The sequence below is a fragment of the Carcharhinus amblyrhynchos genome, chromosome 21 (assembly GCF_965287045.1).
Source record: "Carcharhinus amblyrhynchos chromosome 21, sCarAmb.v2.hapA, whole genome shotgun sequence".
Taxonomy (NCBI): domain Eukaryota; kingdom Metazoa; phylum Chordata; class Chondrichthyes; order Carcharhiniformes; family Carcharhinidae; genus Carcharhinus; species Carcharhinus amblyrhynchos.
In genome coordinates, this window is record NC_137344.1 from 11,855,797 (window position 1) to 11,871,419 (window position 15,623).

General features: G+C 44.7%; 1 protein-coding gene across 2 annotated transcripts in view; it reads left to right on the plus strand.

Annotated features, from left to right (window-relative positions):
* Window positions 1-418: 418 nt before the first annotated feature.
* Window positions 419-15,623, plus strand: part of gprc5c (G protein-coupled receptor, class C, group 5, member C) — a 28,525-nt gene continuing 13,320 nt past the window's right edge. Inside the window, exons 1-3 of one of the 2 annotated variants that reach the window (XM_080209491.1) lie at window positions 419-546; window positions 5,356-6,401; window positions 11,262-11,365. In XM_080209491.1, coding sequence (XP_080065617.1) covers window positions 5,387-6,401; window positions 11,262-11,365 — 1,119 coding nt within the window. In that variant the 5' untranslated portion in view covers window positions 419-546; window positions 5,356-5,386. Of the gene's footprint in view, window positions 547-623; window positions 682-5,355; window positions 6,402-11,261; window positions 11,366-15,623 lie in introns of those variants that run through there. The other variant, XM_080209492.1, reaches the window with a different exon arrangement.

A 15,623-nucleotide genomic window follows, 5' to 3' on the forward strand; every position in this document is an offset into this window, starting at 1 on the left:
GCTCTGGTTTCCTCCCACAGTACAAAGATGTGCTGGTTGAGTACATTGGCTGCGCTAGGTTCTCTGTGTGTCGCCGAACAGGTGCCAGAGTGTGTTTTCTAGGGGATTTTCACTTCATTGCAGTGTTAATGTAAGTCTACTTGTTACAATAAAAACTTAATTGCTCAGGATAATCTTACATATTTTGCTGCAGAATGGTATAGCATTTTTAACCTGACAGCAGTGTTCTTTAAGATAGCATTGTGAGTAGGATATGGTAGAAGACAATGTTGTTCAGGAGGACTGGATTGCGGACAGTCCCAGGGAAGTGTGTGAGTGAAGTTATCAGCTCCTTCTGCTGTTTAAAGCCGTGATTGGGCTGCTTCACGTCATGCTGATGTCAATACACGGGCACAGCTAGAGGCAGAGAGTTACTGTGTGTCTCTCCCACTGTGGGTGTGAGCTTTACCTTAACTCTTCAAAAACTGCATTCCGTTCCAATATTAACAGGACCAATCAGTCCTCTCTGCTACAGTCAGCAGAAAGGACCCAGCGAATGCACTGAAGGTGAGTGAGGCAGGACTTTTATTTGTTGCATGCTGCCAGTTGGAACTCAGACTCTCCTTGTGTTTTATATTGGGGGGAAGGGTCCGTGCGGCACGGCGGGTCTGTGCTGCTGTTGGGACGGCGGGAGAAGAGGAGGTGAGAGCGTGGACACCGAAACTCGGCTCTAGCCCTGCCCTGTGTGTCTCCGTGTTAACGTGTTTCAGTGTGGGTCTGTCTCTCTCTCTCACAGTGTGTTTCCCTTTGTGTGTCTCTCTCGCTCTCTGTCTCCATGTATTGTGTTTATAAAGAGAATTGTAACAGACTGGCGCAAACTCCCCCATACACAGACCGCGAATGTCAATTTCGAGATTGGATTAAATTTACAAATTGTAGATTTTACAAACGTTTACACTGTTTGACGGGGTTGAGGTAAAAGACAGGTTTTTATCAAACTAAAACATGACTTGGTGTTCGCTATCGGAGTTCTGGAAGTGCAGTCTCTCTCAGACTGAAGGTATCTTTATTCCTCTGAATACATCCAGCTCGGTATTTTTTTTTGGTCCTGTTAAGTATTGTTCAGAGACATGGTCAGGCTGGATTAGTCCAGCTTTATATGGAGAGTAAGTTAGCACTATACCCACCCTGTTCTCGACTTTTCTTGTTGCTCCAGCGGCAGTTACAACTTTCTCATTCTCTCTCTCTCTCTCTGCAAAGCTAGTCCCAATGAGTTAGCTGGCAACATTTTTCAGAGGAGAAAGATTCTCTCTGGTGGTTAGTTGAAGTAAATGATAATTCCCCCTTTTTGTTTTTGCAATGTTCCCCTCCCTATCTCTGTAATCTCCTCCAGCCCTATGAGCCTCCAAGAGGCACTCCTCACACTTAAGCAGCCTTGATCTTAATTACTACAACGATTGTCAATTGCCAAGCTACTAAACTCTGGAATTCCCTCCCCCTAAACCACTCCACCTTCCTACCTTTCCTCCTTGATTAGAACCAGGCTTGATGATTAAGCTTTCTGTCATCTGTTTGGCTATCTCCTTATGTGGTTCAGTGCCAGCTTTTTTATAATGCTCCTCTTATGGGATTTTGATTTATTATTGTCATACGTATTAGTATACAGTGAAAAGTATTGTGTTTTTATGTGCTATACTGACAAAACATACCATTCATAGAGAAGGAAAGGAGGGAGTGCACCTCTTCAGCTCTCTAACAATACTCTAATTCAATCTTTCACTAAGCTAATCTTTCTCTACATCCTAGCTATGACTAACACTACATTCTGCGCTCCTCTCCTTCCCTATGTGCAGTATGCTTTGTCTGTATATCACGCAAGAAACAATACTTTTCACAGTATACTAATACATGTGACAATAATAAATCACATCAAAAATATACTGCTAGTCATAACTAAGGTTAGAGAAAAGTGAACTTAGCGCAAGGTAGTTCAAAAGTCTGATGGCAGCCGGGAAGAAGCCGTTCTTGAGTCGATTGGTACTTTGATCTCCAGACTTTGTAACTTTTTCTTGTTTTTGTTGTTAAAGGCACTATCTAAATATAGTTTGGGTAGGAAGTCTCCCTGCTTTGTTTACAATGTCACTACTTCTTCAAAACCCCAAAGCATTTCCATTTCTCTGCCATGCATTTAATATCCTCTGGAGATCCAGATCACTTCATTAGTGAATTGGTGAAATGTACTGGCGATTGTTCTGTAAACATGACAAGCCAATTTACACACAGCAAGATCCAACAAACCCTAGAAAGATAAATACTGAAGTAATCTTGAGCTTTTCAGGGTTAGCCGGTCACTAGGAGAAGTCTCTACTCTTCAAACAATCAAATAAGAGTTTTTTTACATCTGAATAGAGTCAGAGGTTTACAGCATGGAAACAGGCCCTTTGGCCCAACTTGTTCATGCCTCCCAGTTTTTTTAACCATTAAGCTAGCCCCAGTTGCCTGTGTTTGGTCCATATCCCTCTATACCCATCTGACTCATGTAACTGCTTAAGTGCTTTTTAAAAGACAAAATTGTACTTGTCCCGACTGTCACCTTGGGCAGGTTGTTCCAGACACTCAGCAGTGGAATAGGCAGATGAAGCCTCCATTTCACAGCTCACCTAAGAGGTGGTGTTTTCTCTGTCCTGCACTGAAATGTAAATGATAATTGGGTGCTGAAGTCTCGCAGTGGATCCTGAACCCAAAATCCTCAGACGCTGAAGTGAGATCTGACTGGCATGCTGGTCTTAGCACTTTTCAGAAGGTAACTTTCCCCTGAATGGTGATTCCTCACCTCTGAGACGTAACTTTGTGCAAGCTACCTAACCATTGGGAAAGCAGAGCAAAGCTTGACCCAGTTTTTCACAGTTCACATACTCACATCATTCAATCAACAATGATTACTGGAGAATAGGCACAAGTATGCACCTGGATATCTTTCCCTCTTAATCCTGGAGAATTGCGACTCACTCACTGCTAGTTTTGATTTAGATGAAATTGGGTTTATACTTTATCTAATATGTTGTAGCTCTGGCCAAATAAAAACTTCACTAAATCTGACTGTTTTGTTCTTTGACGCAACTTGTTGACAATTAGTACATTCTTTTCATGTTCTGGTTATCAACAATCAAAGCATTAATAAAGTGTAGGATAGAACACTTTACGTCACCAGTTAGTAATGTCCAAGCTCAACTTCTGTGACTAAATTGAATCTGAAGAACATGATGTTTACCAACATTAGTAAGTGTATACATGTTTAATACAAATATCTCTCCCCATTCCCTAGCTTCATGTAGTATCTTATTGAAATCCAGTAAGAAGTCTCACCAAACCAGGTTAAAGTCCAACAGGTTCAATTGGTAGCACAAGCCACTGGCTTTTGGGGAACTGCCCCTTCATCATCTATTGAAATGCCAGAGAAAATGAAGGTAGGTTAGTTGGCGGATGGAGTGATTTGATAAGTAGTCATACCAGGGTTTATTTTATTGACTTACCACAATGATGGGAAAAGTTGTAATTTTAAAAAAACACACAATTAAGAACTGCAGCACTTTTCTCTCACGTGCTATCGAAAATAAAGTGGCAGTTTGCAAATCAAACTTATTTTCAATGAAGGGACTTCGATATACTCTAGAAGGGTGAAAATGAATCGCAGAGAGTGGGACTGATTAGACAGGTCTCTTTAAAAAGCCAGCATGGATATGGTGGGATGAATGGCCTCCTCCTGTGCTTTGAGATTCTGCAGGGTAGATCTTGACTTTGCGATCACAGTTGGTATGCAATTTTATGTATAAACTGGGCTGCCAGCTCTGTCTCAAGGGCAGCACGGTGGCACAATGGTTAGCAATGCTGCCTCCCAATGCCAACGACCCAGCTTCGATTTCCAGCTTGGGTCTGTTTGCACGTGCTCCCCCTGTGTGTGTGGGGTTTCCTCCGGGTGCTCTGCTTTCCTCCCATATTCTGAATGACGGGCTGGTTAGTGCATTGACCCGAACAGGCGCCAGGCTGTGGCGACTAGGGGAATGTCACGGTAACTTCATTGCAGTGTTAATGTAAGCCTTACTTGTGACTAACAAAAACTTTAAAGGCGAGACCTGCTTTATGACTGACTAGTGTTTTTTTTTCCACTCGAGTCTCTTCCTGATGTTGGAATCAATTGGATGAATCGCAGCTTTAGAGTGCGGTTGTGACAATGATCGCTGAGGCTGCCGGTTAGTCTGGAGATGGTCACTTGGGAGGGGAATTTTTGACTCTCTTGTAGATTGTAACTATGGTTACAAACACCATCTGTGTTCTCAAGTGACCGAGGAATCTGGCAAATCCCATGAGTAAATAACAGAATGAGTCCAGCACTATAAATATATATATGCATTTGTTTTTGTTTTCATTACTTGAGAGTCTAATGATCAAACTTTACTTCCAAAAGTCCCAGCAGGAGGACGTGGTGAGGGAGATTCCCCCCAGGTGGGTTCCTTGATCCCATAGAAGATGCACTATTCCTTCATAAAAATGTTTTCTCAACCAACATTTCCTTTGGATAATCTGATTTTGAGCTCTGTTGCGGTCAGATCAAATTTCAGCTCAATTTTATATTAATGTTCTGATCAGTGGGATCAGGACAGGCCACTTAGATTAGCTCAATATTAAACAACACTGCTGCCCGTGCAAATGTAGTCATGTGTGACTCCACAACCTCAGGAATAGGGTATGGAAAAATGGCGGAGAAATAATAGGGAAATGAGAACTTCATTGTTTACTTGTTATCACAAGTAGATTTACATTAACACTGCAATGAATTTAATGTGAAAATCCCCTATTTGCCACACTCTTGTTGCCTGTTCGGGTACATTGAGGAAGAATTTAGCATGACCAATGCATCTAACCAGCATGTCTTTTGGACTGTGGGAGGAAACTGGAGCACCCGGAGGAAACCCACACAGACACAGTGGGAATGTGCAAACTCCACACAGTCAGTGACCCAAGCCAGGAATTGAACCCAGGTCCTGGGCACTGTGAGGCAGCAGTGATAACTATCAACCCACTGTGTATGAAGCCTCTTGAATTTGTGTGCAAGTGTAGTCTGATTAATTAATAAAAGTAGGTGGGGCAAATCCTGGGTTTTTTAAACAGCAGGAACATGCTCCTATGCATGCAATAAACTGTTTTATCTCAATCCCTGAATTGGGATAATTTAAATTGTCAAAATCTGTTTGATTTTTGTAGTGGACAATTCACTTGAAACTGTGCGTTTTCATTTCCCACTGACCCGATCTAATGACATTTTGATGTCAGACTGCTGTACAATTTGATAACCTGTACTTTTTTTTCCTTTTCTAGGTACGTGACAACTGACCAACGTGAGTGGAAGATGAGGCCGATTGTGCTGCAGTTTTGTGTGTGGATCAGTCTGCTCCTCCCTGTGACTGTAGCCGCCACCCCAGAGGGTTGTGCTCCTGGCCTTGACTCGCTTTACTTCAACCTGTGCGATTTATCCACTATCTGGGGGATTGTGTTACAAGCTCTGGCCAGCGCCGGCATTCTAAGTTGCTTTGTGCTCACACTGGTTTTACTGGCGAGCATCCCGTTTGTTCAGGATAGCAAGAGGAAGAGCACAATTGGCCTTCAGATCTTTTTCATTTTTGGCACCTTTGGCCTCTTTTGCCTGGTCTTTGATTTTGTCATCAGCAAGGACTTTGCAACCTGCGCCTCCAGAAGGTTCCTGTTTGGTGTTCTGTTTGCAATCTGCTTTTCCTGCTTGCTGGCGCACTCCTTCAGACTTTGCTTGCTTGTGAGGAAAAACGAGGGCCCCAAGGCTTGGCAAATTTTTACTCTGGCCCTTTCCCTCACCCTTGTGGAAGTGATAATAAATACTGAATGGTTAATAATCACCATTGTGAGGTACAATGGCACCAGTTCTGTTCAACTCGGAGATCCGTGCAATGTTGCTAATATGGACTTTGCCATGGCTTTGATTTATGTCATGCTACTCATCGTAGTTACATTTGGTCTCGCTGTGTCCACTCAATGGGGTCACTTTAAGCACTGGAAGAAACATGGCATATTTATCTTTGTCACAGTTGCCTTCTCCATTGCCATCTGGACTGTGTGGATTGTGATGTATGTTTATGGCAATGAGAAAGTTGGAGACCAAACCTGGAACGACCCAACCCTCTCCATTGCGCTGGTTGCCAATGCCTGGGTGTTTATCTTTATTTACATCATCCCAGAGATCTGCTACCTTACAAAAGCCAGCACGGAGCAGAACTATGTTGAGGAAGCGTACCCAACAAGAGGAGTGGGCTATGAGACCATCTTAAAGGAGCAGCAAGCGCAGCACATGTACATAGAAAATAAAGCATTCTCGATGGATGAACCCAATGCAGGTTAGATCCATTTGTTCTAGATCCTTTTTTGTTTACAGGTGAAGATACCATTTTTCTCTACCTGACAGCCTAGGGCGGTCGACACTTGTGGCATAGTGATTGGCGCTGCTGCCTCACAGCGCCAGCGACCCATGTTCGATTCCCAGCTTGAGTAACTGCATGTTCTCCCCTTATCACCCGGTTTCCTCTCGGTGCTCAGGTTTCCTCCCACAGTCCAAAAGACGTGCTGGTTAGGTGCATTGGGAGTGCTAAATTGTCACTCGGTGTACCTAAAGCAGGTGCCGGAATATGGCAACTAGGGGATTTTCACAGTAATTTCATTGTAGTGTTAATGTAAGCCTATTTGTGTCACTGAATTTAACTATGAGAAATCAGCACTAAGCGGCCTGGTACAAATTAACCAAAAATTCTCTCAGGCGAGTAGGTTTGATTGTCAGGCCATCCTGTGTAGATTCCCCATATCCTAATAGCATAAATATCAGTCACTATTGCTGTTCCCTCTGATTACACTGCATCAAGCAGGTATCTTTTATTTAACAATGGTGCTGAGGAGCAAGCTAACTCACCACGTTGGTAAGCAGGGGGATTACAGCAATATGATGAGTATTGGTGTTACAGGCGAGGAGCTGTATCGCTGAAGCTTTTACAAATTTCAGCTTCTGCTGAGCAAAGACCTGAGCAAAGATTCTCGAAGGCCTGGGAGGGCTGGGTGGTACAGAGGACAAAGACCACTCTAGAGTGGACCCGTCGGAGATGGAGATTCCTGAAACTTTCCAAAATGACCGTAACGCTTCAAAAAACTTAAAGAATTTTGTTCTTTTACCTATTGTACTTTTTTTAAAATCAATAATCACATTAGAAATGTAGGAGTGGGCCATTCGGCCCCTCTGAGCCTGCTCCACCATTCAGGATCATGGCTGATCATCTAACACAATAACCTGATTTTCTGCACCCGCACCCCCCCCCCCCCCCAAACACACACACACACACACAAACTCCACTATATCCTTCGATCCCATTTACCGCAAGAACTATACCAACTCCTCTTGAACTGGTGCAGGCTGAAATTTTCTGCTGGTTTGTGTCTCGCCACCGCTGCAAATAAGGACGGGGAGTTTGGCACTCAGCCAAAACTCTGTTCACTGCACCAGATGTTCCCACTGGTGTGAACGGCTGGAAAATTCCAGCCACGATATTTTGGCCTCCGCTGCTTTCCGTGGTAGCAAATTCCACAGGCTTACCACCCTCCGGGTGAAGAAATATCCCTTCCATCTCATTCCTAAAATCCATGTTCTTTAGACTCAGAGCCCTGGTTCTGGACACCCTCACCATCCTGTCTAATCTTGTTAGAATCTTCCATGTGTCTGGGAGGTCCTCCCTCGTTAATTTTGATTAGTTTGCTGTCTCAAATTATTAAATAGCTCGTTCCGGACCGGAAGTTTATGTCTCAGAACTGCCTGTCTGGAACTCGCTGGGCTGCAAGAGAAGTGCTCCATTTTTCTAAAAACTAGGGGCAGAATCTTACCAGCCATTCACGCCGGGCTCCTGCTACAGCGAGGTCAGAGAATTTGGTGTCCAACCAAATCTCCGTTCACGAAGGTGGGATGGGAACATCCTGCCTGGGGGTTGGAGATGTGGCCCCAGGCTGGTCAGTTTTTGAGATACTGTGATGAGGGCAGAACTCCTGTGTGCGAAATTATGGAAGAAGCAACAGAGAGAGTGCAGAAAAACAAATAATCCATAAAAATAAACCTGAATTTGAATTTTTGTCTGGTTGATCATAAGGTGCAGGAGCAGAATTAGGCCATTTGGCCCATCGGGTCTGCTTCGCCATGTAATCATGGCTGATATGAGTCCCCTGTTTTCTCCCCGTAACCCTTGATCCCCATATTGATCAAGAACTTGCCTATCTCTGCCTTAAAGACATTCCATGACCTGGCCTCCACAGCCCTCTGAGTTCCACAGATTCACCACCTGTTAAAGAAATTCCTCCTCGTGTCAGTTTTAAAGAAGAGTCCCTTCACTCCTGAGGTTGTGCCTCTCCCATTGGCTCTAGTCCCTCATTCTAGTCTCTCCCATTGGTAGAAACATCCTTTCCGCATCCACTCTATCCTGGCCTCAGTATTCTGTAAGTTTCAATTAGATCCCTCTCATCCTTCTAAACTCCGAGCATAGACCCAAACTCCTCAACCACTCCTCATATGACAAACCCTTCAAACCCATTCTTGTGAACCTCCTCTGGACCCGTTCCAAGACCAGCGCGTCTTTCCTTAGGTATGGGGCCCACACCTACTCTCAGTATTCCAAATGGGGTCTGACCAGAGCCTTGTACAGTTTCAGCAGTATGTCCTGCTCTTGTGTTCTAGCCCTCTAGAAATGAGTGTTAATGTTGAATTTGCCTTCCTAACTGCCAACTGAACCTGTACATTAACCTTAAGAGAGTCCTGAACCAAGTCCCTTTGTGCTTCAGATTTCCAAAGTCTCTCCCCATTTTAGAAAATAGTCTACGCCTCTATTCTTCCTCCATAACCTGGGCTGGCAATTTATTCAATGTGGAAACTATCGTCCATTGTAACAGGGCATCTAGAGTTGGTGGAAACAAGGACAGGAAATCTCTTAACCTCAGTGTTGCTGGTGTAAGGGATTTCTCTTCTGTTTTATCACGGCTCTCTCGCTGACTTTCTGTCCTCCTGTAACAAAGAGCAGAATACTCCAACCATGCCTTAAACTGAATTATTAATACCAGAAAAGATTAACCCAAAATGAAGTGGCAATGCCAAATCCTGCCTCTTATCTACCCTCGTTTACACATATTAATGGTCTAATCATCCTCGCCCTGAACTAACCCAAAGAATATCAAGTCAGATAATATGAAGCTTTGCAAATTTTTTTTTAAATTTGGAGATAAAAGGCTTTGACTCGTAAAAGTGACTGTGAAGCTTTGCTGGAAGGTGTTGTAAGAAACCCAACTAATTCACTTAGTTTCCTTGAGGGAAGAATACCTCCTCTCCTTGCAACATCTGGTCCCTATGTCACTCCTGTCTCATACCAATGCAGTTGACACTTAAGTACCCTATAAAGCGGCCTAGCACACCATGCAGTTGTTTTGGGTGGTACAGTGGTTACCACTGCTGCCTCACAGCGCCAGGGGCCCAGGTCAGTTTCACCCTTGGTTGACTGACTGTGTGGAGTTTGCACGCGCTCTCTCCTTGTGGGTTTCCTCCTAGGGTTCAAATACGTGTGGGTTAGGTGGATTGGCCATGCTAAATTACCCCTTCGTGTCAGCAGCATTAACAGGATAAATAAGTGGGGTTGTGGAGATAGGACCTGGATGGGATTGTTGGCATATGCAGGCTTGATGGGCTGAATGGCTTCCTTTGGTGCTGTATGGATTCTGTGAACAGAGTAAAAAGTCTCAACACCAGGTTAAAGTCCATGGGTTTATTTGGTAGCAAACGCCACTAGCTTTTGGAGCACTGCTCCTTCATCAGATAAGTGGGAGTTCTGTTCACAAACCAGGCATATAAAGACACAAACTAAATTTACAGAATCATGATTGGAATGTGAATCTTTACAGCTAATCAAGTCTTAAAGGTACAGATAACGTGAGTGGAGAGAGGACCAAGCACAGGTTAAAGAGGTGTGTGTTGTCTCCAGACAAGACAGTTAGTGAGATTTTGCAAGCCCAGGCAAGTCGTGGGGTTACAGATAGTGACATGAACCCAAGATCCCGGTTGAGGCCATCCTCGTGTGCGGAACTTGGCTATCAATTTCTGCTCAGCGACTCTGCGCTGTTGTGTGTTGTGAAGGCTGCCTTGGAGAACGCTTACCCAAAGATCAGGGGCTGAATGCCCATGACCGCTGAAGTGTTCCCCAACAGGAAGAGAACAGTCTTGCCTGGTGATTGTAGAGCAGTGTTCATTCATCATTGTCGTAGCGTCTGCATGGACTGTTGGACTTTTAACCTGGTGTTGTGAGACTTCTTACTGTGTTTACCCCAGTCCAATGCCGTCACCTCCACACAGTGAATTCTATGAAGACGACCCATCACTGTTTTCTCAGGGCAGCTCTAGGGTTGGCCTTGTCTGTGTTTTTTTTTTGCTCCTGGCATACATGTGTAATCAAGTGTTGGAGGTGTTAACTGAGCGCCAACCCATTATTTACTTTTGGCCATTGTGTATTCTGAAGTTCCGGCAGTGAATGCCAGTGCACTGTGAAACTGTAATGGGTTTCACAGCTGACCCTGATCCCAGTCTCCAGCCAGGGTTAATGGATAACCATCAGGAGCAGAAACCTTGGCCAGTTTACCCCCTTCAAACTCGAGGCCATGAGCCAATTGCAGTACCCCTATCACCCCTCCTCCAGAACACGTTTAACTAACTCAGTGCTCACACCAGGAATTGAACCTGAAAACTTGCTTGGTTAAATTACATCGTTTATTTGATATCACGAGCTTTCGGAGCACTGCCCCTTCATCACGCTACCCCCACCGATCACGGTTGCAGACTGCCCATGGACGACTCTTTCCCGCCCCCCCCCCCCCCCCGATACAGCTGCTCAGCCCTGGTGGGCAATGCCAAGGTGCCAGGCTGACGTTATCCAAGGGGCACCCCCTTACCCTTAAGTACCCACTCACCCAATGAAGAAGCAACACTCAAAGCTCGCGATACCAAATAAACCTATTGGCGTTTAACCTGGTGTTGTGAGACTTTTTACTGTGCCCGCCCCAATGCAATATCGGCATCCCCACCTTTTGGTTAAATTGGGGAAAAGATTTGCTGAGAGCCAAATGATTTTTAAAATCAAACAAGACGATTGTTTTTCTGTGGAAGGTATGACTTTGTCTGTTTAATTTCCCAGCAAACCGGCCCAAATCGCCTTACAGTGGTTACACCGGTTACAATGGACAGCTTCGGAACAGCGTGTATCAGCCAACCGAGATGGCACTGATGAACAAAACCAATGTAAGTCAGCTTAATGTATTGGCTTTTTGAGAATAGTAACTGCAGGATTTCCTTCCCTCTTCCCAGATATGAAACACAAATATAATACTGCAAATATGAGAGGTCAAAAGTGGCACCATTTGTAAATGAGTTACAAGCTATAAGTTTATTATTTTATACTGCCCCACTGTGGCTTACCAGAATTTGTGCACTAAAGAAACAGTGGTTAATATGTTAATCATTAGCTGAATGATTAACGATGACTAACTGGAGAGACTGAGCTTATTTGATTTTAAAACGTACTTGTAACAAAATTCAAATGATGAACTCCTCTTGCATCGTGCTATGGCTCAGGCTCCTAATGGGTCAATGTCCTCATGTACAGGACCCAAGTGCTCAAACCATTACCTGCTGCCAGACACCATTAATTAATTTATAGGGGATGTGTTGAACTCGTGTTATCGGTGGTACGAACATGCGTGTAAAAATAATCCCAGTTAACCCTGTGACAGCCCTGTGGTGTTTGGGGTTTGCCATTTAGTCTGTGTAAATTTTAGGAGCATTGTGGGTGGACTCTTCCAGACTGGAGGCAGGAAGGAATAAACAACCCGGGCTGAATTTTACGAGACAAAATCCTCCAGCTAGTGTGAAAATGGGTGTGTTGCAGATCCATTTCTTTTTGGCCGCGCTTTTGCTCCCAATCTTGGGCACACATTGCATGAAATAAATGGGCTAGAAAATTTCTAGCTGCTACAGGCAGTGGGCAGGGCTAAGCTCAGCAGTCAGCTTGTTCAGGCTATTACAGATGTGCAGACCTCAATGGCTGTACGTGCGCCATTCCAACAGCAGAGGCCTGAGAGAGAGAGTTGTTGGGTGGCTGCTGTTGGAGCCAGTCTCAACACAACTTCCCAATCCCCACTCCACATCTGCAAAGGCCTGTGGCCAATCACAAGCCCTACACTGTCCGAAAAATACCAGCATTGATCATAGGCAGAGTGGCAGCTGCACCACGCCCGCCCCCCACACCCCCGCCATCCTTCCTCTTATCGATCTGAGTAACAGCAAGCCTCCCCATTGATCGGACCTCACCCCCTCCCTGATATGGCCAGTGAACATTGCCAAAGTGCCAGGCTGGCACTGCCCAAGGGGCACACCCACTTACCCTCGACCACCCCAGGGGGACTCAGTGGCCTCCAGCCCTACCAGCGAGGACAACACAACTGTTCCCCCTTCATGGGGAGCGGGTGTTCTCCTCATCGGCGAGAACTTGTCCCAACGAGGCTGCAAAGACGAGTGAACTCAGACAACTGAGCGCCGGGCTCGCTAAATAGATGGAAATTAACATTCAGTTACAAAATATAATCAGCCTGTTGCTGGAAGTGGGCGCGAGGCTGATCGTGCCCGTAAGATGGCAAGAGCCAAGAAATTTGGCACGATCCTAATTTCTCGGCTCGCGTGCAATATTACCAGCTCACTCCACCCATCCAAGGGTGGGGTGAACCAGTAAAACTGCAGCCCCCTGTGTGCTGGACCCAATTCTTGTCCAAGGATATCTGCTGGAAACCACACATTTCCTGAATGTTGAGTGCAAATTGAGTTAAATTCAGCTGAATTTAGCCTCCAGAGTTAAATAATCTTGCAGTCTTGGGGATGATGGGCATAGATACCAGAGTCCAGAGGAGTTGAGATGAGTACTCCAGCAAGACAGTAAAAACACTCATTGGCAAAGTTTGCATATGAATGTTTAATACCTTTCCTGCATCAAAAACTGTCCATTAAGAGTTTATATGTGAGCTTCGCTATCAGACGTACTTTACTAATGCCTTCAAAAGGCAGAAACATGGGAGAGAGAAACTGCCTTTTACTTTGCATCAAAATTAGTTGTTGCATTTAAATATGTGAAGGTTTAAATTTTCAGTGTTGCTGCACATTAGTAAATGACTGCTTAAAAAACACAGAACCTCTTAATCTGTCAGCAAATGGCCAGTGTGCGACCGGTATGCAGCTGAAACTAGAAGAGGCAACATTTGGCCCATTAATAAAGTGCAGCACTGTCAGCAGAGAGAGATTAAAACAAGGACACCCTCTTTGAGGTGAATGGGAGAGATCCAACAGCAGAAATGCAGAGGAATTCCTTCCAGTGTACTGGCCAATACTTAATACTCAGATAACATCAGTACAGTGTATTATTTGACCTTGTTCTGTTTGTGAGAGCTTACTGTGTCTAAATTGGCCGTGTTTCAACACTGACTACATTTCAAGAAGTATGTGATTGATTGGCTGTAAGCACTTGGAGAGATCCTGTGGCTGTGAGGGGTGCCATATAAATGCAAGCTCTTTCTTTACTCCCTTTACTGTTGGTCCATCACCACCTGGGCACTCCTTTTTATATTGAGGTGGGCACAGAGGGCAACCTGTGTAATTTACCACTGACTGCCGATTGTCTTCCTTCCTTCCTGGGGGCTGAAGGCTTCACCTTGGAGCCATTTGCCTTTGAAACTGAAGATGGATTTTGAGTGCTGTGCTTAATGAATTTTTGGCACAGTAAGAAGTCTCTCAACGCCAGGTTTATTTAGTAGCATGGGCTTTGGGAGTTTCGCCCCTTCATCAGGTGAGTGGCAACACTCCAAAAGCTTGTGCTACCAAATAAACCTGTTGCACTGTAACCTGGTGTTGTGACACTACTTACTGTGCCTACCCCAGTCCAGCGCTGGCAACTCCACATCAGGAATTTTTGATTGGCAATGAATTGTCAGATTGTGGGCAGAAAAAGGGCTATTAAAAATTAATCACGTTTGAAAAACCAAAAAGCCACGGGTTGGCACAATAAAACATTCTGGATTTGGAGGAGGGGGGCATGCCCGAGGTGCAGAACACCTCATTGGCAGTATGCAGTTTTTTTTCCAAAAAGTTAATTACTAATCTGTCGGCTCGCAGTAAAATGACCAGTACGTGATTGGCATGCAGCTGAAACTAGAAGAGGAAACATTTGGCCCGGTGGTACAATGGTTAGCATTGCTGCCTCACAGAGCTAGGGACCCAGGTTCAATTCCAGCCTTGGGTAAATGTGTGGAGTTTGCACGTTCTCCCTGCATCTGCGTGGGTTTCCTCAGTGCTGCAGTTTCCTCCCACTAGCCAAATATGTGCAGGTTAGATTGGCTGTGCTAAATTCTCTTTTAAAGTCAGAACGATGAGCAGGAGGGGGTGATGGGGATAGGGCCTGGGGTGGGAGTGTTGTCAGTGCAGGCTCGATGGGCTGAATGGCTGCTTTCTGCACTGTAGGGATTCTATGATTCATTGTTTTAAATCTAAGTCGTCAAAGAATATTTCAGATTTGTCAAGCAAAATGATTTGGGTTGGTGCATAAAACCATGAATGTGTCACAACACATGCCAGCTCCGGTCCATAACTTGCATTTGACAACAGGATAGGTCCCGATAACCACTATTGATGTTGACTCCAGATAAATGGTAATAGTGTACATATAAACCTTTCTAAATTAGGAACAAATCCATATCAAAATATGCACAGTAGGATTTACAACGGCAATAAAGCGAGTCTCGGACAGAACTGGAGAGAGATTACGTGAAGCTGCTATCGTAGAAGTTGAACACAGTTTGATCTGTTTCAGTGAGAGTGTTGTGCTTTGACTGTGTAAGTTAAAAGTCTGCTCTCTCTCGGTTACCTGTACCCACTCTAATGGCTTTCAAGAATTATAATTCCTCTGCAGCTATTTCTCTTCCCTCCTCCTGTTACTGTCGAGTTGCCATTCTTGTCTGCTGTACCCCTGTGTGTCTTTATCAGCTGTCTGCGCTTGTCAGAAACCTTGGTTGCAGAGTGCATATAATAAAGTTTAGCCTGTTGTGTGTGGGAAGATGAGCTGCTGCCTTCTAATCGTGAAGGTGAACTCAAAGTTATCTTCACTACACAGTGTTCCCAATGTAATAAAGAGCATCTGCTGCCGTAATCTCGGTTTGAGACGCTTGTCCTGGTATTTCATTCTTGTAGTTTTTTTTTTCTTTTCAGAAAACAGAACAAGGTAAAAATCAGTAACACCTGAATTTCTCTCTCTTTCCGCACCCCCGCCCCCTTGAGGTGTTAGTTGATAGCATTCCTGTCTCTGATTCACGTAGTTGCTGGTTCAAGTCTCGCTCCTGGGCTCAGGCACAAATATCAAGTGCAATATAGAGAGAGTGCTGCACAGTCGGCAGTGCTACCTTTCCGATGAGGCAATAAACCAAGACCCCATCTGCCTGCTTGGTTGGGTTTAAAAGATCCC